This window comes from Arvicola amphibius, chromosome 17, assembly GCF_903992535.2.
Source record: "Arvicola amphibius chromosome 17, mArvAmp1.2, whole genome shotgun sequence".
NCBI lineage: Eukaryota > Metazoa > Chordata > Mammalia > Rodentia > Cricetidae > Arvicola > Arvicola amphibius.
In genome coordinates, this window is record NC_052063.2 from 31643746 (window position 1) to 31671542 (window position 27797).

Genomic DNA, 27797 nt, shown 5'->3' on the forward strand with positions numbered 1-27797 from the left:
CTGTGCAGAGGGCACGGAAGCTTTAGCCTCCTCGCTCATCCGAGAGTTAGGGAGGGACAGTGTGGGCCTGGGCAAGGCAGGCAGGGCAAAGAGGAATGAAGAAATGTAGTAATCCAACTAAGTACAGCAGCCTTTCAAATACCTGAGCAGTGTCCTGGAGCTGGAGCACCTGCCTTCTCCTTATGGTCCTCAAGATATATCCCTCCACCCCAACCCTAAGGGAGCCAGGACTCAACTACCGAGACCAACAGCTGCCGGGAATGAAACTCCCAGAGAGAAGCTACTGTGTGATGAAGGGGAGCCAGACACCGCCATTCGCACTCCAACATACTGTTCCTCCTTGCTCACCCTACCAGTCACACAGGGATCCAGCAATGGCCCAGGGAGCCTTGAGTGGACCCGGGTCAGGCAGTGCATTCAGGCTGCACTTGGAGACATCTGATTTGGAGACATCCATTTGAAGGTCAGGACCCAGATAAACAGAAGTTTCCTCAGGAAACGGGAGAAGAGTCACCTTCAAAATGTATATGCCGATTCTAGGTTTTCACAAGATCAGGAGGGTAAGAGCAAATTCTTCATGGGACACAGGTATTGTCTCAGATAGGGTGACGGGGAGGGGTGGGGTGGGGTGAGGAGGGGGTAGTTCACAGCAGGTATCAGACCAAAGACTGTGCTGGAAAAGAAACATATAAAACAGGTCCTACCCAAACCCACCCTACCCGGAATCCCCACAATAGGAGCAGCAAAAAAAAAGGTTTTAAGTTTTGATTTTTTTTTTCTTTTTTTCCTTTCTTAAAAAAAAAAAAAAAAAAGTAAATAAATTAAATTGCCAACAATGTGGCCGGGCTGGAGAGCAGGAGAGCCATAATCAGGCCATTCTAGGAAAACAAAAGTGGGTAACGAAGGGATCTGTGACTGCGAATATGAACAGTGTTGAAGGAACTCAGACTCGCTGCAGTCGCAGGGCTGGGAGGGCTATGGAGGCGCCATGGACGCGACACTAGAGGCAGTGCCTGTCCTGGTCAGCAGAGCCGCCCCAGCGCCTAACCTCCACCCCAGCCCTGCCCTTCCCTAATTATGAAAATGGTGGGAAAGGAGAGTTCAGCGGGCATCTCAGCGTCCTAGCCTGCACGGCCAGCAAGGCCGCGGCTCCCAGGGGGCTGCACAGGGATGCACTCGGCACAGAGCTCCAGTCTTCCCCAAGAGCCGTCAGTGGTAAGCGGGTCCTGACCTCGCTGCTTACTAAGAGGCTGTGGTTAGCCTCGGCACTCCTGCTGCTGTCTGCCCTGCAGAGCTGCTCTCACCACTGCGTGGAGGCAGCAAGCCCGCCTGCTCGGACGCCCTGGATTCGGAGGAGAGGGACAGTTAGATTCTTCACTCCGCCCTGATCCTCTAGGGAAAACAAATGTCTTTGTGCTTTCTGAAAATGTTTGGGAGTCAGGGATCTTAGGTAGGAGAATACAGAAGTGGGGATTTCTCCACCCAGACTGAAACTTTACAGACATTTGGGGGAATGAATATGGCAACAGGCAGGAATTTGGGTTCACCCACTGAAAGGCTGACCGAAGTGCCCCAAGGTCCTTCGTGCCAGAAAAGCAGGGAGTGTGTGGCTCAATTACAAGCCGTGGCATAGGAAAGGGGAGGACTCAGGGCTCAGTGACTGGAGCAGTGGGCTTCCCATTCTACCTCTCCCATCAGCCGGTCACACTCTCTCAGATCTCCTCCACACCGTGCGCAAATATCATGACAAGCCCCGGCTCCTGCACCATGTCGTCTCCCATGTGCTGGTTCTCACAGGCCATCACCACCACGGCCTGCTTGCCAGGGATGCGCTTGGCCACGTAGTTCTCATAGTAGCGCCGGTTCATCTGCCTTGTCTCTAGTGTGGCCAGACCCTGGGGCCAGCTCCGTTCATGGGCATTTTCAATCAGCTCGTTGACAATAGAGGCCGGGCAGCCGCTTTCCACCAGGGAGCGCTTGATGACAGCCTGGAGCACGGCATCAGGCGTGGAGATCATCCCTCCCCAGCGGGTCACTCTAGCAGGCTGGAGGGAGTTCACCCATCTGTGGAGAGGGTGGGATGCTCATTCCAGATCATGCCTTCCTCTGCTTTGGCTTTTTCTCCTAACAGAAATGACTACCCGCTCTGCGGGGTAACCCGAATCTTTCCCTAGTTGGTGCTGTCCAGCTCCCATCACTCACCATATTCAGCCCCGCGAGTCTAGACTATTATTCTCTGAGGTCCCAGTGTGCCTAGCACACTGCAGTGCCTGCTCCCCGGAGCATGCTGGATGAAGAGCTGTGTCCGCTCAGCACCTCTGCGCTCCAGACTCACACTCAAAGTTTGGGCCTATCGGCTGTGCAGGCCTCCTCAACCTCCCCTGTTCACTTGCTGGGTTTCCTATCGGCTGTGCAGGCCTCCTCAACCTCCCCTGTTCACTTGCTGGGTTTCCTATCGGCTGTGCAGGCCTCCTCAACCTCCCCTGTTCACTTGCTGGGTTTCCTATCGGCTGTGCAGGCCTCCTCAACTTCCCCTGTTCACTTGCTGGGTTTCCCCGCACTTTAGATGCTTTCCCTGGACACACCCTACCTCTCCGCTCTTTTTTTTTTTTTTTTTTTTTTTAAAAAGATTTATTTATTATGTATACAACATTCTGTCCACACGCCAGAGGAGGGCGCCAGATCTCAGTACAGATGGTTGTGAGCCACCATGTGGTTGCTGGGAATTGAACTCAGGACCTCCGGAAGAGCAGCCAGTGCTCTTAACCTCTGAGCCATCTCTCCAGCCCCTCCGCTCCTCTTTTTGTTGTTGTTTTTGAGACAGGGTTTCTCTCTGTAGCTTTGGAGCCTGTTCTGGAAATTGCTCTGCAGACCAGGCTGCCTCAAACTCATAGAGATCTACCTGCCTCTGCCTCCCTGAGTGCTGGGATTAGAGGCATGCGCCACCACTGTGTGGTTCCTCTGGGCTACCCCTCAGCTGACTCTGACAAACTGTATCCTCAGGTAGGGGTCCTCCTTCATCCACCCCAATGAACAAGAGATCAGTACTGGAGCTGAGGGTTTTGCTCCTCTTGCTGCCCGTCCTCCACCCAGCAGTGGCCCTGCCCGATTTCTCTTATTGCCCTCCTCTGCTCTTCCTCCTTTGGGGCCTTGGTGCCAGGCCATGGCGTGAGAGACTGCACACCCGTCCTGAATGACACTCACTCGAGAATCTCATTGTACTCGATTGTCTCCTCCAGGTTCTGAAGGTTGGGGTTGACACTGCGGATCGCACGCATGTAAGCCTTCAGCAGCTGGATGTCTCGCTTCTGTGGGGGAGGACAACCGGAGGGGACAGTTAGGCCAGACAGCGATCTGAGAGTGAGGGTGCTTGGGATGTCTGAGGAACAGTCTGCAAATCTCTACGAGAGGACAGGCAGGGCCGTCCCACCCCAGCTGTCTCCCCAGGACTTGGCAGAGTGGCTTCGTGGAGAAGGCACTCCGCAGGTGTCAGGTGACTGAGTGACGTGACGTGAGTGGATGTAGGAAGTGAGGACATCCCAGCTGGTTCTCTACTGAGCTGTAGGCAGAGTATCTGCTGTGGTACTCACAGGGGAGTCTGTGATGGGCAGGAGGTTATTTAGGCATGCCCCCTCATTCTCTGGGCCCCACCTGTTCTGCCAGCTGGTGCTTGTGTTCAGCCGATGTCTTCTCCAGTTCTGCGATTCGCGTCTGCTGCTGCTGCACCACGGAGCGCAGGTGCTTAATGCAATTGTGATTTGGCAGCTCATCTTTGGGCATCTCCAGGCTGCAGTCCAGAGTGGGGTAAGAGAGAACAGGCTATTCAACAGGACATGCGTGCTAACGGCGTCTTCAGCTTCTGTGACAGAGCGCTGCCGAGAGAGCTGTCCGCTGCTCACGCGGCCAAAAATCTTTCCAGCCTCCTCTCTTCGCTTTCTCCTCCCAAACGCTCCTGGCCCCATGTACTGAACTTCCACCCATCAAGACTTAGTGTCCGGACGACCCCACCAACACCTTAAGACAAGGTCTCGTGTGGCCAGACTGGCCTCCAACTTGTGCCAAGGATGACTTCGACACTTCTGATCTCCCACCTCCACCCCCAACTTTGTGTATATAGACAGGAAAGCAAGCACTCTACCAACTGGGAGTAACACATCCCCACCCCCTCTTCCACCTCCACCCCATCTTCTGAGCCTCTAAGAGCCTGCCCGATTCTTAGAATGCCGTTCTAAATTAGGAGGGAAGCTGCTGTGTCCTGTCAGGCTGCTCTGCGGAGTCTACCAGAACACGTATTTCTTCTGGGGAGTCCTGGATGGCTGTTCCAGGTACCAGTGTTTAATTGAATATTTCCCACCCCACACAGACAGAAAATAGGGCAGAAGGGAACACGATAGGCTAGAAACTGGAACAGGTAGCCTGACAGAGAGAGGATATTGGCCTGGAGAGAAGGTAAAGTGCCTCCATCTTCAGTGTTATCAGAGGGCTGCTGTCCTCTTTCTTTAACAATACAAGAGCAGAATGGCCATCGCTGGAAAGAGATCTGCGGGCAGGGAGCCGAGGAGGTCAGAGTGTCCCTGCCTGCAGGAGTGCAAATGGGAAGGCCTTATCTGAACGGGGTGGAGGGAGGGACTCTCACCCACAGCCCTGTTCACAGGTCACGGGCCGCTTCGGGTTGTGCTCACAGTCACTGAGGTGGGACATGAGGTTGTCAAGCCGGACAACAGCACTGCAGCCAAACACAGCGTTGTCACAGGCGATCTGCAGCTTTGACAGCATGTTCCGCATGATCCGGGGCACGGGGCGCAGGTGGGCGACCGTGACAACGCTGCGGTCTACCGGACACGTCTGCTGCTGAGAGAACCATTGGGTGATGCAGGCGTTGCAGAAAGCATGCTCACAGTGAGGTGCCTAGAGGGGACAGGGAGGCGCAAAAGGGACACAAGGGAATTATCAGGAGCTGAGAGCCCGGATCTGATAACCACGAAGCCAGCCAAGCCGCTGAGCTGAGAGCCTGGATCTGATAACCACGAAGCCAGCCAAGCCGCTGAGCTGAGAGCCTGGATCTGATTAACTGTTAAGTTGGGAGCTAGCCTCCAGCCCCTCGCATCCATCCCAGCCCCCTGGCCTGGGAATTGCATTGCTCTGGACTCCAAATCCCAGCATGCCACTCCCACAGGGTATTTAAGTGGGCTCTCAGAGGAAAAACATGTGGTTCTGGGTTTGCATGGGCTCCCTGCCTTTCTGTTTTCCCGCCATGCGCTCAGCTACCTGAGAGCATCATTCTTAATAAAACGATGGGCATTTTGATTTGGTTTGATTTGACCTAATTGGATTTTTTGCGCCGGTGGAGCTGCCTTTCTTATTATTTTTACTTAACAATAACCATGAAGCCAGTCAAGCCTCGGAGCAGGTTCTAGTCCCAGAGGTCCAGGGGTTGGTCACAGGGTCATGGCAAATTATAGATCTATTTGGGGCAGGGCGTTTTTGGGTCAGGCATATGACTTACTTCTGTGTTTAAGAGTACAAATGAGTTGTGAGCCAAGATAAACAAGGTTACACAAGAGTAAGAGACATAAATAACAGCCAGGACAATGGGGCGATGACACAGGCGGTCAATCACTAATTGCTGACAGGACTGCACACACAACAATCGCTAAGACGTCTGGAGGAAGGCAAGGCGGCCACAGCAGATCCCAGGCTTGAAGAGGATGCAGATGCAGTTAGAGGGGCAAAACCTCACCAACCACAGCAGAAATAAGAGTACAAGAGCTGGGTGGTGGCGGCACACACCTTTAATCCCAGAGGAGGTAGAGGCAGGAGGATTTCTGTGAGTTCCAGGCCATCCAGGTCTACCAAGTGAGTTCTAGAAATCTATCTTAAAGAGAGAGAGAGAGAGAGAGAGAGAGAGAGAGAGAGAGAGAGAGAGAGAGAGAGAGAGAGAGAGAGAGAGAGAGAGAGAGAGCGCTGCTTGTGGCCGTGCATGGGCTCAGGCAGAAGTCTCATGAGTGCCTGCCCTAGACGGCAAGATCTTATTAGCCCAGAAACCAAATGGAGCTGGTGGATGACTCAGCAGGTTAAAGCCTGATGTGTGGAGTGTGCGCCCTGCCAGCTGCTGCTGTTCCAGGGACTGCGTATGTATTCAGGAGCATGTACAAACACACTGAACAAACACGTAAGAAAACAACCCAGCTGTGGGCGCACATCTCTAACCCCAGCTCTCAGGAGGCAGAGGCAGGCGGATCTCTGAGTTCCATGTCAGCCTGGTCTACAGAGTGAGACTTTGTCTCAACAAACAAGCAACTGTCCCCTGGAATTCCTAAACAAACGGGCTGGAGAGATGGCTCAGCAGTTAACAGCACAGGCTGCTCTTCCAGAGGACCCAGGTTCAGTTCCGAGCACCCACATGGCAGCTTACAACAACCTCTAACTTTGGTTTCAGGGGTTCTGACAGTTTCTTTTCTAAATACATGTGGAATTCTCCTTTCCCTCCCTCCCTCCCTCCCTCCTTCCCTCCCTCTCTCTGACACACACATACACGTAAATAAAAATAAAAAATATTTTTAAGACATGAAAGGAAAACAAAAGACCCAACAACAAAGCAAGTAGCCAGAGTCAGGAAAACTTTCCTGAGAGGTAAGAGACTTGGCTATGTAGCCTCAAGCTATCCTTAGGCTTGTCCCACCTTCCCGACTTACAACTGCTACACCGGGCTCCTAACAGGAGGATCTCAAGGTCCAGGCTAGTTGAATTCCATAACCATACCCTGTTTCAAAAACCAAAGCAACCCCTCCTCCTAACTACCTCCCCACAATATATATATATATATATATATATATATATATATACACACACACACACACACACACACACACACACACACACTCATTTCTTTGAGAAAGTTGGTGCTCTGGTCCCTGAGACAACACTTTCTGGCACTCAGCAACGGGCGCCAGCACTTAAGTCAGGTTAGCTTTTGACTTCTTGGGTGTGCAAGTGCCCCCTTCACCGTGGCTCCCGGAGACTGGGCTCGCCATCAGGCTTGTGTGGAATGTGCTCCATCCATCTCACAGGCTCAAAGACAGGGCTGGGCAGGCGGCTCAGCAGGTGAGGACACTCATGCCCACTCACACACACACACTCACACACACACACACACACACAAAACAAAGTCACATCACATGTAGGCTCTCCTGTCCGTGAAGCAGCTATGTAGGGACGGCAGTGCCAGCACACCTGGGTCATCTCAAAGTCTCTAAGAAAAGAACAACCCGAGATCTGTCTGCTTTTCTCCTTCTATTGCTACCAACCCATTCCAAGTTCCTATCACACCATCTCTGACCTAAATTATTAAATATGTCTTCCAACTGGTTTCTCTTGCCTCTTATTATCCAGGCTGCATCTATCAGTCAGATGATCATTTGAAAGGGCAAACCGGGCTGGGGATACAGCTTAGTGCAGAAAACTTGCTCAGCAGGAACAGAGCCTGGCTGCCATCTTTAGCACCACAAAAAAGAAAAAGAACAAGAGAGCTAAATTCCTGGCTTCCCTTAAACACTTGCTGTCATCTGTAAGGCACTAACTAGAGAAGGATTGGTGAGAGAGCTCAGAGGATGAGGGTGCTTGCCGCACCTCATGTTCAGTACCCAGGACTCCTGTTGTAGAGAACTGAATTTCATAAGTTGTCCTCTGACCAGTGTGTTCGAGAACGCACATGCACAGACGCACTCTAAATGTGATTTTAAAAAATGTAATTAAAGGGCTGGAGAGATGGCTCAGTGGTTAAGAGTACTGACTGCTCTTCCAGGGGACCCGGGTTCAATTCCCAGCATCCACATGGCAGCTCACAACTGTCTGAAGATGCAGTTGCAGGGGATCTGACACCTTCACACCAATGCACATAAAATAAAATTAAATAAACCATAAAAATATTTTTTAAAAATGTAATTAAATTACATTAGAAGATACTTCTTTAAATTTTATTTATTTATTTATTGGGTTTTTTTGAGACAGGGTTTCTCTATGTAACAGGCCTGACTGACCTGGAATTTGCTTATAAACCAGGCTGGCCTCGAACTCACAGAGATACACTGCCCCCATTTTAAAGCCTGGCATGGTGACACACTACTATAGTCTAGCACTCAGGAAGCAGAGGCAGGCAGATCGCTAGGAGTTTGAGGCCAGCCTGGTCTACATATCAGGTTCTAGGACAGCCAGGGCTACATAGAGAAACCCTGTCACCAAGAAAAAAAAAAGTTTTACTAAAGAGATACCAAATAAACTAATAAAGACTACTATCTATAGGCTGGGCAGGGTGGAACGTATGTATATTTCTCAGCTAGGGAGGCCGAGACAGCCTCTGCCTCCCAAGTGCTGGGATTAAAGGCCTATACCACCACCATCCAGGCTCAGCCAATGATCTTAACTATTAAGCCATCTTTATTGCCCCCTGATTTTTTTTTTTTTTTTTGTAATTGGAAAAAGATTTTTCACACAATCTCTTCTGAGCCCCTCCAACAGGGAATGAGAGACCTTGGAACTCTGTCTTAAATGGGAATCTTCATCAAAGCCCTCGACTCAGGGCTCAGGGGATCCTGAAGAGGAGATGGGAAGATTTTAAGAGCCAAAGGGGACGGAAGGCAGCAAGGAATCAAGGCCTGCTAGACAAGACTGAGGCAGCATGCACAGGGCCTGGGCCCAAGCCAGCCTGCATCCCAGCACTTCCCAGTACTTCCCGGGGGAAGCGGACACGAGCCCCGTTCCTAACTGAGAACCACCACGAAAGAAAAGGTAGTTTCCCCCTGACTTTTATTTTAACAATTTTACTTTTATTATTTTCAATCATGTGTAGCTGTGTCTGCGGGGGACATGTATGTGAGTGTGGGTGCCCGAGGAAGCCAGAGGTTTTGAACCCTGAAAGCTGGAGTTAAAGCACTAGAGAGCCACCAGACGGGTGCTGGGAATCAGTCTGGGTTCCTGGGGACACCAGCGAGTCCTCGTAACCACTGAGACATCTCTCCAGCTGCAGCTTGATTTCAAAATCATTTCAATGTATCACCCATTCATAAATAAGTAAATGTTCCATGGTAAGACAAGCGCATAGGCCCTTAGAAACAAACCGACTACCACGAGGGCCACCTGCCTACTCCCTGAGGAGGGGAACACTGGGAGGGGCTCCTGACTTTGGGCTCACTAACAACCATTCATCTCTACAAGTGACTCTCCTTAAATGACAGTGCCAGAGAGCAAACAATGCCCTGCCAAGACGGGAGGGAACAGGACACCCTGTGACCTCCTGACACTACCAGAGGAAGGAGCAGGACACCCCGTGACCTCCTGACACCACCAGACAGCTGCTCACATCCAAACAAACTCCAAAGACCAGAAAAGGGCTCTGGCTCCAGGACTGACAGCCACTGTGGTTCCAGGACTGACAGTCACTGTGGTAGACCTGACTATGCTCCTTCCGGCGGCTGAAAACTGGAGAGGAAGAGTCAGCTCAGTCTGGAGGGAAGCCAGCCCTGTGAAGTGTCTAAAAGCAGCAATGAGGTGACTGTAATTGGTGTCCTGGTTTGGAGAATTGTATCATCTCAGTTGGCCAAGTGGCAAAGGTATAATTGGTATTTGCAAAATGAGGGCAACAAGGCTCATGGAGGATGATGTCGCATGCACGTCCGTGTCAGTGAGATTCACATTACAGTTTGCCTGGCAATTCCGAGCTTCTCAACCTATCCCAGGAGAAGACAAATGACTCAGAGCCTGGTCGGGCTGGTAGAGAAAATGACCTATTGGCCTGGCAGCTTTCATATCAAAGAGCATGGCTCCACCAAACCTCCCAGTAGCTCCCAGGAAGAAAATGGAGTTCCCATCTGTTAGATGCTAGACTCGAGGAAGACAAAAGAGGTTTCAGGGAGACAGCCGGGCACACAAAACATTTGCTGTCTGAGTGCCGCACAAACTGATCAAACAAGCCTAGGAGGTCAATCGTGGACAGAACACAGACCTTAGAGTTCTTATAAGAAAAGCAACTACCAAGCCATTGTGGAAAGAAATACACAGCTGATTATTGTACACCACAAATATCTCAAAATGACCTCAGGATATCTGGCCCAGGTCTAGATATACTCCAGAATGTCATTATTTTCCTTGTAACCACAAATTCTCCTCTGTACCAAAGCTCTGCTGGGGGCAGGAATGGAAGAAAAACACAGGGATCCCCAGGAGTCCATCCCTCAAGAGTATGTTCTTTGGTGGTTTTACTGCCATAGGCTGCCCCACAAACCTGCCCTTAGACCCACTCACCTGTAATGGCTCCTCCAAGACTCCGCTGCAAATGGGGCAGATAAGGTCCTCGTCAACGTCCCCCGACCCACTCACCTGTACTGGCTCCTCCAAGACTCCACTGCAAATGGGGCAGATAAGGTCCTCGTCAACGTCCCCCTGGAAGCGTGTTACGTCATACCCCATGTCTCATCACTGAAACCCAGGTCCTGGAAGCAGTAACAAGAAAAAGAGGTCACTTCAGAAAAAGCCGCATCGATGTGGTCAAAACACTGGCTTACTGCCAAATCCCATCATTCATTCAATGGACGTTCACTGAGAACCTAGTACCCGAGGGATACGAGGACTAATCCAGGGGAGAACAGACATCACATGAGCACACACAAAAATTACAATGCGATGCAAGTGTCACTGGAGGCTTAGATAGACAGGACTCCCAGCCCAGGCTGGAAGAAGGGAGTTTCTAAGACGTTTTTCCAGAAATGTGTCCTCAGGGCAGTCAGAGCTAGCTAGGTGGAAGGCGGGCCTGAGGTGCACAAAGAACTGTCAAGACACAGTCTCAACAAGCCAGCAAAGGCCAGGCCGCCAGGAAGTCCATGTGGAATCTGGGCTCCAGCACAAAGGCCACGAGCTGTCACTGAAAGGTTTAACAAGGAGCTGATGACGTCTCTTTTTGCTAGAGGGCTTGCCTACTGTGCATGAGTCCCCGGATTCAACCTTCAACATCAAAAACAATCACTGGGTACAGTGGCGCACACCTTTACTCCCAACACAGGGGAGGCAGAGGCAGGCGGATCTCTGAGTCCAAGGCCAGTCTGGACTACAGAGTCAGTTGCAGGACAGCCAGGGCTACATAATGAGACCTTTTCTCAAAAAACCAAAACCAAAACCAACCAAAAAAACCCCATTGTGCCAACAGGGGAATGACTGGAGACAGAAAACTGTAGGTGACGGTGAGAACCTGAACGAATGCTTGTGACGGGGACAGTGAAGAGCAGAGCTGCTCTGCTGCCTTGGAGCTCCCAAAGGTCAGACCCAGAGAAGTCAGGCTGAGCACTGTCCACGGCCTCTCTGTCCACCCGACCGACCGGTCAGACTTGAGTTGAACACGTGATGTTGCTGCTGATCCATCAGCCTGTGATGGCCTTGAAGAGATGAGTCAGTTCTCAGGGACTCAGAGTCAGACCATCCAATTTTATTTTGTTACTTATTATTATTGTGTGTGGGATGGGGGCACACATGCCATAGTACATACATGAGGTCTGTAGTGGTTTGAATGAGGAATGTGCCCCACAGACTCAGGTATTTAAACACTCAGTCACCAGTTGGTGGTGCCACAACCTCATTTCCCGTTCTCTTATTCCCTCTCTCTGTATCCTCCTCCTCTTGTCTGTCTCTCTCTCTCTCCCCCCGCTCCCACCCCCCCTCCGCTTTCTCTGTGTGAGGATAAAAGATGTAAGAATCAGCTACCTGCTCCCATTCCTGCCAGCGCCCAAGGCCTTCCCCACCATTACGGACTCGTCCTCTAGGACCATAAGGCAAAACAATCCCTGCCTTAAGTTGTCCTTGGTCACGGTGTTTCATCACGGCAACAGAAAGTGACTAGACAGTTATGTTTTGGTAATTTCCAGCCTCCTGAATTTTAAAAACGTTTATATAGAAGCAAAACAACACTTTAGCATCACCTAGGAAGCCTGTAAGGGAGAATGGATTAAGAACCGTGTGTCGCAAGGCATGGTACTACACACCTGTCATCCCAGCCCTGAGGAGGCAGAGGCAGGCAGATCATGGCAAGTTGGGAGGCCGGCCTGCTCCATACAGTTCCAAGCTACAAACTACACAGTGAGACTCTATCTCAGAAACAGCAGACTGGGGAGACGGCTCAGGAAAGGTGCTCTAAGTGAGGACCATGCTGGGGAGGCAGAGATGGGAGCCCCAAGGCTAGACAAATCAGTGAGCTCTGAGCTCAGTGAGCAGTCCTGTCTCAGAAAACAAGGAAGGGAACAACTGGAACACTGGTCTCTACACACACGCTCACATGCATGCACATAGCTGGTCAGGGGTCATGCTTCACGCAGTAGGAGTGTTTGGCTGCACAGCCACTGCTGTTCAATCCTCAGCATAACAGAAAAATGAAAAATAACAGTTTAGTAAAAACAAAAATCTTCCCAGTGGCAGATTGGTGGTGTAATGCAGCGGTAGACTGCTTGCCTAGAATGTGTGCATGTAATCCCCGACACTACAGAAAGGAGAATCTTTCTAGCTAGTGTAGGGACACATCCCTTTATTCCTAGCATTGGACAGGCAGAGAGAGGAGGCTTGCCACAAGTTCTAGGCCAGCCTGAGCGATACAGTGAGTTCTAGTCTACCCAGAGAGACCCCATCTCAAAAAAAGAACAAAACCACCTTCCTAACCTATAGTGTACACTCACACAAAAAGAAAGGAAGGAAGGAAGGAAGGAAGAAAGCTACTTAGTTGACTCAAAACTGACTTTCCAGATAACTTTTAAACAATTTTCTCAGCCTAGGAACACAGTAACTTGGAGCTAGGAAGTTCTTTTTTTGTTTGTTTTTTTAGTTTCTCAAGATAGGGTTTCTCCGTGTAAACCACCATGGCTGACCTGGAACTCACCCTGCAGACTAGCAGGCCTTGAAGTCAGGGCCATCCACCAGCCTTGGTCTCTGCTTCTCAAGAGCTGGGATTAAAGGCGTGTGGGCAGCTGCCTTGCACACTGTAGAATGTTAAGGACCTCTGACCTCTGCCGCTAGAAGTCTGCAGCATTCCCCAAGTGTGACAAACAAGCACCTTTCCGGACCCCGAGAGAAAAGAACTAGCCCTGGCCGATGACCACTGCTTTAGGAAGATGTGGCCTCTGACACAGATAAAAGAGCAAGAAGCAAACCACGAAGCCATCTGCATGGGTCACAGCTCGGGGACAGAGTGCTTGCCCAGCGTGCATTAAACCCTGGGTTTGAACTCAGCACTGATCAAAATAACAAAACAGCCAGAAATCAAAAGCAACTTAGTGTTGCGTAGTCCAAATAATGAAAAGATGGAGGCAGGTGGATCATGAGTTGGAAGCCAGCCTGGGCTTCTCTGTCAGTGAACCCTTAACTTAGAAACCAAGCATGGGGGGGGGACACCTTTAGTCCCAACACGCGGGTGTGTGAGGAAGTGCTAGAGGTGTCCTGGCACACTGTTACAGTTAGAATTAACCCAGAGCTCTGGTGTCCACTGAGATTGCCATGATAAACATAAATTGTTATGTTTTTAACTTTTTACTTTGATGATTCTGACTTATACTGATTTTATCCTGATTCTCAATTTTTCCCCCAAAGACAGGGTTTCTCTGTGTAATAGTCCTAGCTGTCCTGGAACTAGCTCTTGTAGACCAGGCTGGCCTCGAATGCAGTGATTCACCTGCCTCTGCCTTCCGAGTGCTGGGATTAAAGGTGTGTGCCACTACTACTGCCTGGCTTCTCAAAATATTTTTTAAATTTATTTTTATGTGTTTTGGTGTGTAGCTGAAGTATTTCTCTGTCCTGCCCGGTCCGCTGGACCAGTTTCTCTCCCGCCCACTGGATCCTGCAGCCGCTTTTAAAATAATCATTCAGAGGATTAATATTAATTATAATTTTTGGCCAATAGCTCACACTTCTTACTGGCTAGCTCTACACACAAATTAGTCCATTTCTAATAATCTGTATATGTCATGTGTCTAATAATCTGTATATGTCATGTGTCCCATAGCTTACCAGTAATGTTCTGGTATCTTACTCCTCTAGAAGCTGCTGGTGTCTCCCTGACTTGCCTTCTTTCTCCCTGTATCTCTGTATGTATTTCCCTTCTAGCTATATTCTGCCCTGAAACAGACCAAAGCAGTTTCCTTATTAATCAATGGTAATAAAATGCATTCACAGCATACAAAGGGACATCCCACATCACCTCCCCTTTTCTGTCTTATTAACTAGACAGTCACAGTTACAATCCTCTCAGCTAAGGGCATTTTAGGTAGAAAACTTGGACTCTTCAAAAGAGAACAGCTATTGGATTGTCACCTACAGTCTGGACATTTAGAATGTGCTTCTTCATGTTGTTCTTGTTGGTTGTAATTTCAGTTTTGTTTATGTTATTATCTTTTCTTTCTTATGGACAATACTTGATTGTTTTTATCATATACAGTTTATGTGAGGATTAGAACATTCTTAATTAGAAAAGGAAAGTGTAGGAGCTTGATCCGTTTAGCTAATGACATTTGGAGGTGACCTGACATGGGCGTGTTTTTTTCTGATACTTGATGGGTTAAGAATGGGGGGAGGGAAGGACAGAGGTGGGGAGGGATTTGTGCTTCTCATGTGCTCTCCCTCTCCTCTTTCTCCTCTCCCTCCCTCCCTCCCTCTCTCCTCCCTCTCTCCTCTCTCTCCCTCTCTCTCCTCTCTCTCTCTCTCTCTCTCTCTCTCTCTCTCTCTCTCTCTCAGATGTGAACAGATTCTGATGCACAGGTGACCAGGTCCACAGCATGTAGTATGTATGCACACCACATGCCTGTATTATGTATGCCCTCCACATGCCTGTAGTATGTATGCCCTCCACATGCCTGTACTATGTATGCCCTCCACATGCCTGTAGTATGTATGCCCTCCACATGCCTGTAGTATGTATGCCCTCCACATGCCTGTAGTATGTATGCCCTCCACATGCATGTCTGGTGCCCATGAAGGCCAGAAGAGGGTGGTGGATCCTCTGGAACTGGAGTTACAGATGACCTTGAGTCACCCTGCAGGAGCTGGGAAACAAACCCAGGTCCTCTGAAGAGCAGCCATTAACCTACTGAGCCATCGCTCCAGCCAATTCTCAAATTGTTAATATTTAATCACATTTGTACGTTTCTCTATAAAAACATGTAAGTGGGTGTATTGTAGCTGAGCATGGGGCTTTACACACGGTGCACAGAACACATGCAGGCAAAACATGCAAACACAAACAATAAAAATAGGTATCTCTAGAGGAAAAACTCCAAGAATAACATTTAGACTTAACACCTTTTAACGTAAACTTTGTTCTTTGACAGTTTCATACACTAAATGTTCTGGTCCTTTCTCATTCTCCTCCTCCTCTAAACAGCACCCTCTCTCCCCCCATTAACTAGTTTTAGCTTTAGTGTCACACAGAGATTAAGTATGGCTGTCTGTGTGACCTTCAGATTGGACTTTCATGAGAGATTGCTGGGCTCACCAGTGGAGACACAACAGGTTTACAGAGATCATTCCAGAACAGCCAGGGCTACTCAGAGAAACCCTGTCTTGAAATGCCAAAACAAAAAACAAGCAACAAAAAACTGGCTAGTTAAATAAGAATACCACTCATTTTGGGTTTGTCTAACCTTTTTTCTCTACTAGACTAATGCTATTTGCGGTAAAACACCAGGAAGTGCTATCTGAACTCAGGGAATCAGATCAAGAGCAGAACTGCCAGTCTGGATGACGCCTGTGACTCTATCTGCCCCATAGCTCAAGGCTGCTAAGGGTCTCTAGCACTGGGTTGCAACTTTTCCTTGGTGATGAATAATTGTACAAAGAGACTTTTGAGTGTGCATATGCCTAAAGTATGAGTTTGACCATGGTGATGCACACCCTTTGATCCCACCACTCAGGAGCAAGATGCAGAGGGATCATGGAGTTCGAGGCCAGCCTCACTGGTCTACACAGTGAGATTCAAGAGAACCAGGGCCTATATAGTGAGTCCCTATCTCAGAAGGGAAAAAAAAAAAGAATTGATACGATCAATTTTCTGGATTTTGTGTTTTGCTTAGGGTTTCTCTGTGCAGCCTTGGATGTCCTGGAACCAGTTCTGTAGACCTCAAACTCAGAGATCTGCCTGCCTCTGGCTCCCAAGTGCTGGGGGACTAAAGGTCTGTGTAAAGCCAGCACTACCGCCGAGTGTTTTGTATCTGTATATGTGTGTGTTTGCTTTTTGGTTTCTTTTTTTCTTTTTTTCTTTTTTAATGTGCTCTGGTGTTTTGCCTGTATACCTATGTGAGGGTACTGGATCCTGAAGTTAGAGACAGGTGTGAGCCACCATGTGGGTGCTGGGAATTGAACCCAGGTCTTCTGGAAGAACCACCAGTGCTCTTAAACATCCCTCCAGCCCTTTTGCTGTTTTTTGTTTGTTTGTTTTTGTTTTTTGAGACAGGGTTTCTCTGTAGCTTTGGAGCCTGTCCTGGAACTCGCTCTGTAGACCAGGCTGGCCTCGAACTCACAGATCCATCTGTCTCACTCTCCTGAGTGCTGGGATTAAAGGTGTGTGCCACCACCTGACCTTTTGCTGTGCTTTTAAGACAGAGTCTCATGGAATACACAGGAACTGGCTCTGTAGTGGACTACCTTGAATTTCTGATCCTCTTTCTTCTGTCTCCTGAGTTCTGGGGTACAGACACGTGCCACCAGGACCAGCTAGCTCTCTGTTTTTAACTTGTAAGAGGGTACAAAGGCAAACCAGCAAATTTAACTTCTGACCTCCTGCATCTCCTCCCTGGTTAGGATGCCGAGCACATGCCTGAGGCCTACTTTATACAGGGCTGGGGGTGGCCCTGAAGTTCTATACAGCTGAGTGACACTCCTAGGTCTTAAACCTTGACTATGATAGAGTCTTGCATTCCCCTCATGACTGGAAGTTTGCACAGCTGCCAAACTCTTCCTGAAACAAACTGCTGCAGTTAAAGCTCTGCTTTTAGTGCAGAAACAAATCTTTTTCCTGAAGCAGGTGCAGGTTCCATGGGATCAGGCACCACCTTCTGTCCTCCATGGGTACCACGCTCACATGTGGTACACAAACATACACCCAGGCAAAACACCTTACAAACAAAATAATGTTTTTGTTTTGTTTGGAACTCACTAAGTAGACCAGGCTAACCTAGAAATCACAGAGATCCACATGCCTCTGCTTAGAATTACAGGTATACACTATTATGCCCAGTTAAAAATATTTTTTTTTTTGGTTTTTTGAGACAGGGTTTCTTCTGTAGTTTCTAGAGCCTGTCCTGGAACTAGCTCTTGTAGACCAAGCTGGCCTCGAACTCAGAGATCCGCCTGCCTCTGCCTCCCGAGTGCTGGGATTAACGGCGTGCGCCACCACCCTCCGGCTTAAAAATAAATTTAAAACAAAATAAAAAAAATAGCCCATGTAGTAGGGAGGGAAGGTGGTGGAGGAATCAAAACACATTATATGCACCTATGAAATTGTTTTTAAAACAAATCTATCAAGTTAGAAAATCTAAAAAGTTAGAAAACTTTTTATGCTTACTTTGACAGCACATATACTAAAATTGGAACAATAAAGAGAAGATTAGCAGAGCCCTATGCAAGGACTATGAAGTGTTTTTTTAATTGTTAGTGTGTGAGGATGCAGCGTGTACGTATATGGTGGAGGCAGAGGTCAGCATCAGCGTCTTTCTGCCTTATGTTGTTTTCTAATCAGTTAATTTTGGCCATGTGTACTAGGTCTCACCTGCACGTCTATCTATGTACCACATGCATGCAGTATGCAGAGGCCAGAAGAAGGTGTTGGGCCTCCTGGAGCTGCTTTACGGAGTGTTGTGAACCACCATGTGGGTGCTGAGAAACACTGAACCATCTCTTCCACCCTTAAGTTTTGAGAGAAGTTCTTTCAATGAACCTAGACGGGCTAGTCTGGCCAGCAGACCCTAGGGTAGGGGCAAAGTTCAGTCATTATACCTGGCTTTGACATCGCTGCCAGAGATCAGAACTGTTCTCACGCTTGTCTGGTGGGCACGTTACTGACTCTAGCCGTCCCAGAGTTGGAAGACTTAATCAGTATTTGTGTGTGTGTGTGTGTGGGCGGGCACATGCACGCCATAGCTTGAGTGTGGAGGACAGAGGCTAACGTACGGAGGTTGGTTCTCTCCTTCCACCATGTGGGTCCTAGATTGGACTCAGGTGGTCCGGCTTAGGGGATAGGTGAGTGGAGGCTCAAACTTACAATCCAGCATTTAGGAAGCTGAGGCAGACTGATGAATTTCACGCAAGCCCTGAGTATACAGTCAGACATGGCTTTTAAAAACGTCAAGTATTTAGGGCTGGAGACGTAGCTCAGTTGGCAGAGGGCTTGATTAGTACGCAGCAAGCTCCAAGTTTGAGCCTCAACAGCACTAAACCAGGTATGGTGGTAAACACCTAATCTTACAAAATGATGAGAAGCGCAAGGTCATTCTCAACCACATAGAGTATGAGCCAGTCTGGACCACGAGATACAGTCTTTAATTAAAAAAAAAAATAATAATCCATGCACTCAGCAGTCACATCTCTGAGAGTTTAAGACCCGTTTAATCTACATAGTGAATTTCAGGCTAGCCAGGGCTACACAGTGACACCCTAACTCAAAAACAATAATAACAATAACCAAACAAATACATAAATAAGTAGACTATCTGGGACTGGAGAGGTGGCTCATTCTGCTCAAATAGGGCCAGAGTTCAACTCTCAGGACCAACAGCAGACAGCTCAAAGCTGCCTTTAACCCCAGCTCCAGGAGATCATAAAATTAAAACACACTTAAAACTGGCTGGTGTGTCTGGGGCACTCTGAGAGGGCTCAGCGGTTAAGAGCACTGGCTGCTCTTAGAGAGGACCCCAGCTCTCCTCCCAGAGCCCACACAGTGGCTAAAAACCACTCCAATGCCAGCTGTCTTCTGCCATTCACTGGCCCTACATGTACACAGGGCACAGGAAAAAAAGCCCCACACATAACATTACATGAATTTTTAGTATATATGTCATATATGCACACAATAGTAATTTTAAATGTTAGAAAACTTCACTGACATTTGTTTTATTGTTTTTTGCCCTACCTCTCCTACAGTGATAATGGCTTGGGATTTGTTTGTTTGGGGAGAGGCGAAGGGTCTCAGAGAGCAAACACAGAATGATCATGTTTTATTTGTACTGATGAATGACAAAGCCAACATTTATTGACCTTTATTATGTGTCTGTCATGATTTTAAGCACTTTTAGCCTATTAACTAATCCTAGACAACTATGATGTAGACACTATCATTATTCACGTTTTAATGAGTAACAGAGGCAAAGAATTTAAAAAGCTTGTCCGGAATCACAGGACAAACTGGTGGTCAAACCAGATTCAACCAAAGCCAAGCAGACCAGCTCCAGAGCTGTGCGGCTGTGCCGCAGCGTGGAAACGCAAGCTATAAACTGTCTCCTAATAAACAGATCTAGAAAGAAGTGACGTTCCCTTGCATTAATCCTTACATACAAAAGGGACTTGAGATAACCTAATGCTAACTACTCAGTTTAAAATAGCCAGTCTCTACTTCATTGGTTTTCGTCAGCATCTCAAGTCAAACACTCGTGCTCACCACCAGAACCCTTACTTTATGGAATGAAGTAGCCTGGTTCAAGAACAGAAAATAAAGCTGCTCAGGGCTGGAGACAGCGCTCAGTGATTGTTGGCTTAGCTTGCCTAGGTTTCATTCCATTACTGATGAGGGCTGGTGAGGTGGCGCAGCAGCTACAGGTGCTTGATATACAATCCTGGTGACCTGAGTTCAACCCCTGGAAGCCTCACAAAGGTGGAGAGAAGCGATTCCACAAAGTCGTCTCTGACCTCCACGTGTGCCAAGGCACAGCCCACACACGCCATCATGCAGCCACACTAGTAATAGATTAAAACAACCACCACCAAATCGGAGTCTGAGCCTTAGGTCTAATGCTATCCCGACCAATGTGTTACCCTGGACCTCAGTTTTCTTACACTATATGACAAAAACATCCTGGCTATGCAATTTCCAAAGCACTTCTGTGGTTTCTATGATTCTGTGATTGAGAATATAAAATATAGAACAAAAATGGACATGAAGTGGCAATTATATTACAAAAGGCACTTAGCTTTCCCACCAACTGAACTCCTCAGCAACTCTCTTGAAAGGAAGTGTGCTGTGGTATAATCTTTCTGTACACTGTGAATATATGTTGCTCTCATTGGTTGATAAGAAAAGCTGCTTTGGCCTATAGCAAGGCAGAATATAGCTAGGTGGGAAAGCCAAACTAATACAGGGAGAAAGAAGGGCAGAGTCGGGAGAGATGCAAGCCAGCCATCCAAGAAATAAGATGCCAGCAGACCAGTAAAACCTATGGCCACGTGGTGATACATAGATTAGTAGAATGGGTTAATTTAAATGTAAGAGCTAGTTAGTGATAGGTCTGAGCTACAGGCCAAACAGTTTGTAATCAGTATTAAGTCTCTGAGTGTTTATTTAGAAGTGGCAGTGGAAACAGACAAACCTCTGTTTACATACAGCACCCAGTGTGGGACATGGGTCCAGAGAATACCTAAAAGAGTTTAAAAGAGGTTCTAGACACATAAACAGAGTCAAGAGCAGCTTCATAGTTCATGTCCCTCATTGTGGACCACAGTATAAGAACTATGTCCCTAGCTGATACCAATTCCTGGCAACCACATGGTGGCTCACAATTGTCTGTAATGAGATCTGGTGCTCTTCTCTGGCCTGCAGGCATACATGCAGACAGAACACTGTGCATATAGTAAATAAATAAATAAATCTTATTTAAAAAAGGAAGAAATACAGATTTACAAAAATACAGTTAGTCAAAGTTAAAGCCATGTTAGTTAGGTTTCCTAGTTATAAAAAGAATTATTTCAGATAGTTAGGTATTCTTCAAACATTTCAAAGACCTACAGAATATGGCATTTAAAATGTTTTAATAACTTAGACTTTTCATGACAGTGAGACACATTTGCTCCTAGAAGCACCAATATATTCCAGAGAAGATGATGGGCAGCAAACAAACTCCATGTGAAATTTGTTCTCTTTATAGCAAAAGTTAGCCATGTGGGCAAAGAAACTGCCCTTGCTTCAACTGTTAACAGTTACTGTCCAAACTGGAACAGCCAGAAACAAGAAGGCAACGAACTACTGAACTTTGCTAAGACAAGGGAGGACAGTCCTTCAAAATTCCCTGCTTCACAGAAAAGTCTCTCAGACATGCTAGGCCTGTAGGCCAAAGATGGATGCCTCAACACTGCAGAGGATCCTTGGGTGACTGTCCAGGCAGCCAGCTGTTTCTGTCATTTCTTATATTTTTGGAAGTCACTTGCTTGCACTTCCTGTTTACTCAGGTAATATTATTTCCTCCTTGGGTCTTTAATGGAGTTGAATACTAGTTAGTTATAATTATAGTTTTTCTTAATTATAAAATAAGGTAAATTAGATATAAAACTTTAAACTCGCCAAAATAGGATAATTATTTTATTTAATTTTGCCTAACACAAATAGGCTAGATATAGTAACTGTAATTCTTACTTGATAGCTTTTATTGTCTGTAATTTCACTATTAAAGTTGAAACTTTTATTTATTTTTTTTTTTAATTTTTTTTTTTAAATATTTATTTATTATGTGTACAGCATTCCTTCCATGTGTGCCCACAAGCCAGAAGGGGGCGCCAGGTCTCATATAGATGGTTGTGAGCCACCATGTGGTTGCTGGGAATTGAACTCAGTACCTCTGGAAGAGCAGTCAGTGCTCTTAACCACTGAGCCATCTCTCCAGCCCCGAAACTTTTATTTTTGATTAGACAGAAAGGCTAAAATTCTGTGGGAAAATCCTTCTGTATGCTGTGAGTATATGTTGTTTTCATTGGTTGATAATAAACGCTGCTTTGGCCTATAGCAAGGCAGGAAAGTCAAACTAAATACAGGGAGAAAGAAGGGTGGAGTTGGGAGAGACACAAGCCAACCTCTCAAGAAATAAGATGCCAGCAGACCAGTAAGGCCATGGCCACATGGCAATACGTGAATTAATAGGAATGGTTAATTTAAATGTAAGAGCTAGTTAGTGATAAGCCTGAGCTATAGGAAAAACTGTTTGTAAGTCTCTGGATGATTATTTAGAACAGAGAAACCTCCATTTACAGAAGCAGCTTCCTGTTATAGCAGGAGAAACTGTAAACTGAAATTCTTCAGAACTCAGTTTCCCCCTTTATGAGGTGGCAGAGCAGGGCTACCTGGCTTCTCAGAGTATAGTTATTACTCTAGAGGGTTTTTTTTTTTTTTTTTTGGTTTTCCGAGACAGAGTTTCTCTGTGGTTTTGGAGCCTGTCCTGGAACTAGCTCTTGTAGACCAGGCTGGCCTCGAACTCACAGAGATCCGCCTGCCTCTGCCTGGGATTAAAGTGCTGGGATTAAAGGCGTGTGCCACCATTGCCGGGCTGGGCCTACAGTTCTTTAAGAACCAATCAATGTCTGATTTAAGGCCTGCCAGGCTTCAAAAGACAGCAGGGACTCCCAGCTGTCCAGCAGCTCACAGAACTGTTTGTGTGGTCAATCCAAATCTCCTTTCATCCTAAGCATACAATCTTCTTGCCAACTGAGACTTGTAGGAGAAAGAGAAAGCACGACTCTCTTCTCACTACGGCACAGGTATAACCCAGTGAGAGCACAAAATGAAGGAAATAAAACTATCAACAGTGACTGAGGTGACGCAGCACAGAAAGACAGTTACCACGTACTCACTCATAGGTGGCTTTTAAACATAAAGTAAAGAAAGCCAGCCTACAAACCACAATCCCAGAGAACTTAGACAACAATGCAGACACTAAGAGAGACTTACATAGATCTAATCTACATGGGAAGTAGAAAGTAGAAAAAGACAAGATCTCCTGAGTAAATTGGGATCATGGGGACCTTGGGGGAGGGTTGAAGTGGGGAGGGTAGAGGCAGGGAGGGGAGCAGAGAAAAATGTAGAGCTCAATAAAAATCAATAAAAAAAAACTATCAACAAAATTAGAGACACAAATAGGATAGCATACATTCGCAGAAAGCTTCAGGGAACCAGGTTTTGGAGGTCAGGAGGAATCTTCACCAGAGAAAAGAAGCAAGTCTGAAATGAGATTCCAAATCCAGGCTGTTTACCTTCCAGGTGGTGGGGGCAGGTTCCCTGTTTACAAGGTTCCAACCCCCTGATGCCTCCGCTCTGTGCCACTCAGGAAATGCTCCAACGATCCCATCTTGTTGGCTATTCTCCAACTGAGCCTTTCTTCCTAGTGACAAGTTTCATGGCCAAGGGGTGGGTATGATGTCACAATCAGGAACAATCTATTAAAAGGAACAGGGAAGAAAAAAATGTCAGTAGGGGAATGATTGCCATTTAACAGTAGGGGGGAATGGGATATGTGGAGACCTGGTGGGCGGGGCACCCAGGTGGCAGATAAGAAACTCCTCTCAGGGCTGCAGGTTTCTGTACCACTCTACAAACGAGGGACTTGGTCTAGTAGAGTCAAACACAGCGAGTGGAGGGAAAGCAACAGCAGCAAAGGTAGAAAGCGAAGCTACTAGAGGCAAGATTTATTTAAAAATATATAGGAAAAGAAAAAGGAGCGTTGAGTCTGTAGCTCAGGGGTCAATTGCTTGCGCGTACAAAGTCATGAACTTCATCCCAACACCACATAAACTGGGGGAGGGGGTAGTGATGCAGGCCTATAATCTTAGTGTTCAGGAAGTAGAGGCAAGAAGAGCAAAGTTCAAGGGGTACCTGAGACCATCACACACACACACACACACACACACACACACGCACGCACGCACGCACCCACGTGAACTATTATTTTACATTTTGTGAATATATCTCGCTGTGACTGGTTTAATAAAAAGCTGACTGGCTGATGGCGAGGCAAGACTTTTGGGGCGGAGAGAATGCTGGGGAGAAGGGCAGAATTGTAGGACACGCCACGAGACAAAGAGGAAGCAGGATGGGAAGTACGCAGATGAGGTAAATGAGCCTCGGGGCAGCACCAGATGAAGAGAAATGGGTTGAGCTATAAGCGCTATAAACAAGCTATGGCTGAGCATTTATAATTAATATTAAGTCTCTGTGTAGTTATTTTGGAACTGGCTGATGGTGATATACATACACATTAATTTTAGAAAATTATTTTATCTCATTTTTTATATATGGGAGTACAGCCTCCTATGTCTGTGCATCACACTGTGCCTGATCCTGGAACTGATCCACTTCACTGGAATTACAGACAGCTATGAACTGCCTTGTAGGTTTTGGCATTGAACCCTGGTAGTCTGGAAGAGCAGTCAGTATGCTTAACCACTGAGTCATCTCTCCAGCCCCTGTATTTATACTACTTTATTCAGCGTATGAATCCTTATTTTCCCTGTACTACCCTCGAATATTTGCAAAGTGCTTTCTCACAAATTATTTCCTGTCAAAAGAATTCTGGAGACCATGGCTGGTAACTCATATGTCTGTCATCCCTGCACTCAGAAGGTGAAGTAGGAGAATTCTGAGTTCGAGGCCAGCTCCAGCTACATAGCAAGTTCCAAACCAGCCTAGGTTGCATGGCCAAACCTTGTCTCAAACAAAAACAAAAACAAAACTGCTGGCTGGAGATGCAGCTCAGCAGGAGAACATTTGCACTGCCTGGTGTTACCCGGCACTGGGACCCAATCCTTAGTGCCACAGAAAAAACCCTGAGCTGGACAAGGTGGCGCATGCCTGGATGCCAGGACTCGAGTGGGAAGGCACTGAGTTTCAAGCCAGCCTGGAGAGCACACAGACCCTGTCTCAATAAATCAAGAAGTCTATTTCTAAAATGTGTCCAAACCCAGTTTTCAATAAGACAGAATTAGGCCAAAGCAGAAATGCTGGTTCACACCGTAATCCTAGCACTTGGGAGTTTGGGAGTTCAAGGTCGGCCTGGCCTATATGAGACCCTGTCTCAAAGAAAAAAAATTAAAACTTTCAAAACGCAGCCAGGCATTGGTGGTGCACGCCTTTACTCCCAGCACTTGGCAGGCAGAGGCAGAGGCAGACGGATCTCTGTGAGTTTGAGATAGGCTTGGTCTACAGAGTGAGTTCCAGGACATCGGGGCTACACAGAGACACCCTGTCCTCAACAAAACAAAAACAAAACCCAAAGCATCCAGGCCCCGCCTTCCATGTGGAGAACATTATTTGACAGAGACACCCAAGAATGCTGCTACAGGTGCAAACTGGGAAATACTCCTGAAGGAAATCAGGCTTTAGAAAAGGAGAGAAGGGTAGGGCTGAGGAAACAGATGGTACTCAAAAGTCAGCTCCTACCTGAATCCCAACTCCTGGGAGGCTGAGACAGGAGGATCACTGCAAATTCGAGGTCAGCAGGGGCTACAGGTAGGTCGACCCTTTCTCAAACAACTGGTAAGGAGGGAAACGTGGGGTGGTGTTCCAAGGTGGGCAACTTGGCAGGTTAGAGTAGCGGGGCTGAGCTGACTAGAGGCATGCCTCAGAGATGGAACCAAGTCCATTCAGCGACAGACAGGAATACTAGCCAAACTCCTACTAATCATACTACTTGCATCATTATGATGTGTGTATCAATAGGTCAAGGGCTATGTTGGGATGAAATAGGATAAAGATTTATTTTATTTTATTATTATTGGTTTTTTGAGACAGGGTTTCTCTGTGTAACCCTAGCTGTCCTGGCACTAGCTCTGTAGACCAGGCTGGCCTCGAGATCCGCCTGCCTCTCCCTCTCTTGTGCTGGGATTTAAAGGTGTGAGCCACCACCACCCAGCGATGGTGACTTCAATGCAGAACATACAGTCTCCATCTCCTGAATACAGAACATTTGCTCATCAGTTCCGGCATGTGTTCTCCAATGAAGAGACGAAGGGTAAAACCTGGCCCTGTCTCTTCCCGGCGGCCCAGAAGAGAGTGTGAGAGCTGATGCTCCTCTCCACTACCTGTTCCCCTGAAACACACACATAACACGGAAGACGGAAAGCTTCCTTCCTTTGCACAATACCCCATTTCCCAACAATCTGGCACACGCACCTGGACCTCAAAAAATGCTTCCAGGAAGAGGGATTATTGGCTATACTCAGTCTCCTAGGGTCAAGTTTCAGATCCAGAAACGAAAAAGCTTCCCGCACAGGGAAAACCGGACCAGAGATTGTAGACCAAGCAGAGAGCCCGGAGCGAGGTCTGGGGTTATTCCAGCCATAGCTCTGCCACCAGACAACCGGACAACTTCAGATAAGCCATTGTAACCTTTTAGTTTTCAGTCTCTCCAACTGTCAGAGATGGTGACACTTGCCTTATCTTACATATTACCTCAGAAATCAAACAAGATAATGAATATAAAAGGAGATTCTAGACTGCTATTAGTTGTGGCAACAGGAAGGAACAATACATTTACAGGGACAAGAGGAAATGTATGACATTGTTTGTTCCTTCTTTTTAATTACTGGGAAGCAGGCCCTGCCACGGGGTCTACTGGAGACAGAGCGGTACCAATGCCTTCTCTTACCCTTCACCTCCTCTTACCGCTATTCAATTCCATCCGTTCTTGGGGAAATACTAGCAGACAGCAACTCTGTTATTAGCTAAAACTATTGAATAAGAAGTACCTGCCAAGATTCTCACAGGTCAGGCTCTGACAACAGTGGCCTTCGTGACCGCCACATTTGCTACCAGTTGAGATGAAGCTAGTTTCTTAGTAGGAAAAGTGTATGCTAATCCAAAACACGCTCAATCCTTCTTGCTTTCGGCTCTTTCTCCTGTTCCCTGCTCTCTACCCACCAACTGTTCTGCCTCCTTGGGCTGGGGTGGGCTTCCCAATGTATAAAGTGAGTAGACGATCGTGCAGACAGGAGAGCGGAGCTGCAAATCATTCAGGGGCAAGGATGTAAGGAATGTAAGAGTCCTCCACGGAGGGGTGGGAGGGGAGAGGAGCGGCGAAGGAATAAAAGAGAAAGACAAGGCTGCCAAAGACAAGGCATGGGAAAGAAGCCAAGCTATGGCGCTCGGAGGGCGGAGGTTTGGGTTCCGCGGTTCCTGCCAAGGCTAGCCCCCAGAACGTTCCCTTCCTCGCCTCCTGGCCCGTCAATCATTGCCATTTAAACTCCACGTTGTCCCCTAGCCTGAGCCGTCTGCTCCTCCCCGGTCCTCAGGCCAGCACAAGGCCACTCCCGCACTTCCAAGGCTTCCCTACTCCAAAAGACCTTCCCAAGCTCCAGAGCCCCCAGCTCACCACCGACTCCTCCCAGCCGAGCTAGCTCCCTTCCTCCATTTTCCGCCTCCTCTCCACCCTTCCTCTCGACCCCCGGCACCTCCGACCCAGGCGCCAATCCACTGGGACCTCGCCCCCTCCGCTCCCCTCCCCTCCCACACCCAGGGATAGAAGCTCGCTCAGGCGCGTTACGCACCGCTCTGGACGCGGCCTGGGTTCTCCGGACGCGGGGCCAGACTGGAGCTGAGGCCACGGCGGCCGCGGGGTAGCCTGGGTGCCGGGTCTCAGCCTTTCCCGGTAGGGGAAGGGGAAGGGAAGGATGGGGAAGAGGGTTCCGACCACTCCTGGTTGTCTTGGACTAACCCTTTGCCACGCCCACTGCTGCTACGCAACGGGGCGGAAGCCCGTCACCAAGCCCCGCCCCTTTGTTTAACTCGGTGGCGACCCCATGCGCCTAGCGAGCGG

General features: G+C 47.8%; 1 protein-coding gene and 1 pseudogene across 4 annotated transcripts; one reads left to right on the forward strand and one right to left on the reverse strand.

Moving 5' to 3' along the window:
* Window positions 1–510: 510 nt before the first annotated feature.
* On the reverse strand, window positions 511–27714 carry Rnf41 (ring finger protein 41). 4 transcript variants are annotated; one of them, XM_038315006.1, is made up of 8 exons: window positions 27529–27714; window positions 23242–23424; window positions 10375–10487; window positions 4637–4908; window positions 3652–3787; window positions 3205–3308; window positions 1687–2064; window positions 511–1342 (listed from the first exon to the last, which is right to left on the reverse strand). In XM_038315006.1, the coding sequence occupies exons 3-7, from the start codon at window positions 10462–10464 to the stop codon at window positions 1713–1715; spliced, it is 954 nt and encodes a 317-aa protein (XP_038170934.1). In that variant the 5' UTR covers window positions 10465–10487; window positions 23242–23424; window positions 27529–27714; the 3' UTR covers window positions 511–1342; window positions 1687–1712. The 4 variants fall into 4 exon arrangements, with proteins under 4 accessions (XP_038170934.1, XP_038170937.1, XP_038170936.1 ...); XM_038315009.1 differs by having other exon boundaries at window positions 511–2064; window positions 4637–4848; XM_038315008.1 differs by having other exon boundaries at window positions 511–2064; window positions 4637–4851.
* LOC119803759 lies at window positions 17574–17670 on the forward strand (annotated as a pseudogene).
* Window positions 27715–27797: the final 83 nt, after the last annotated feature.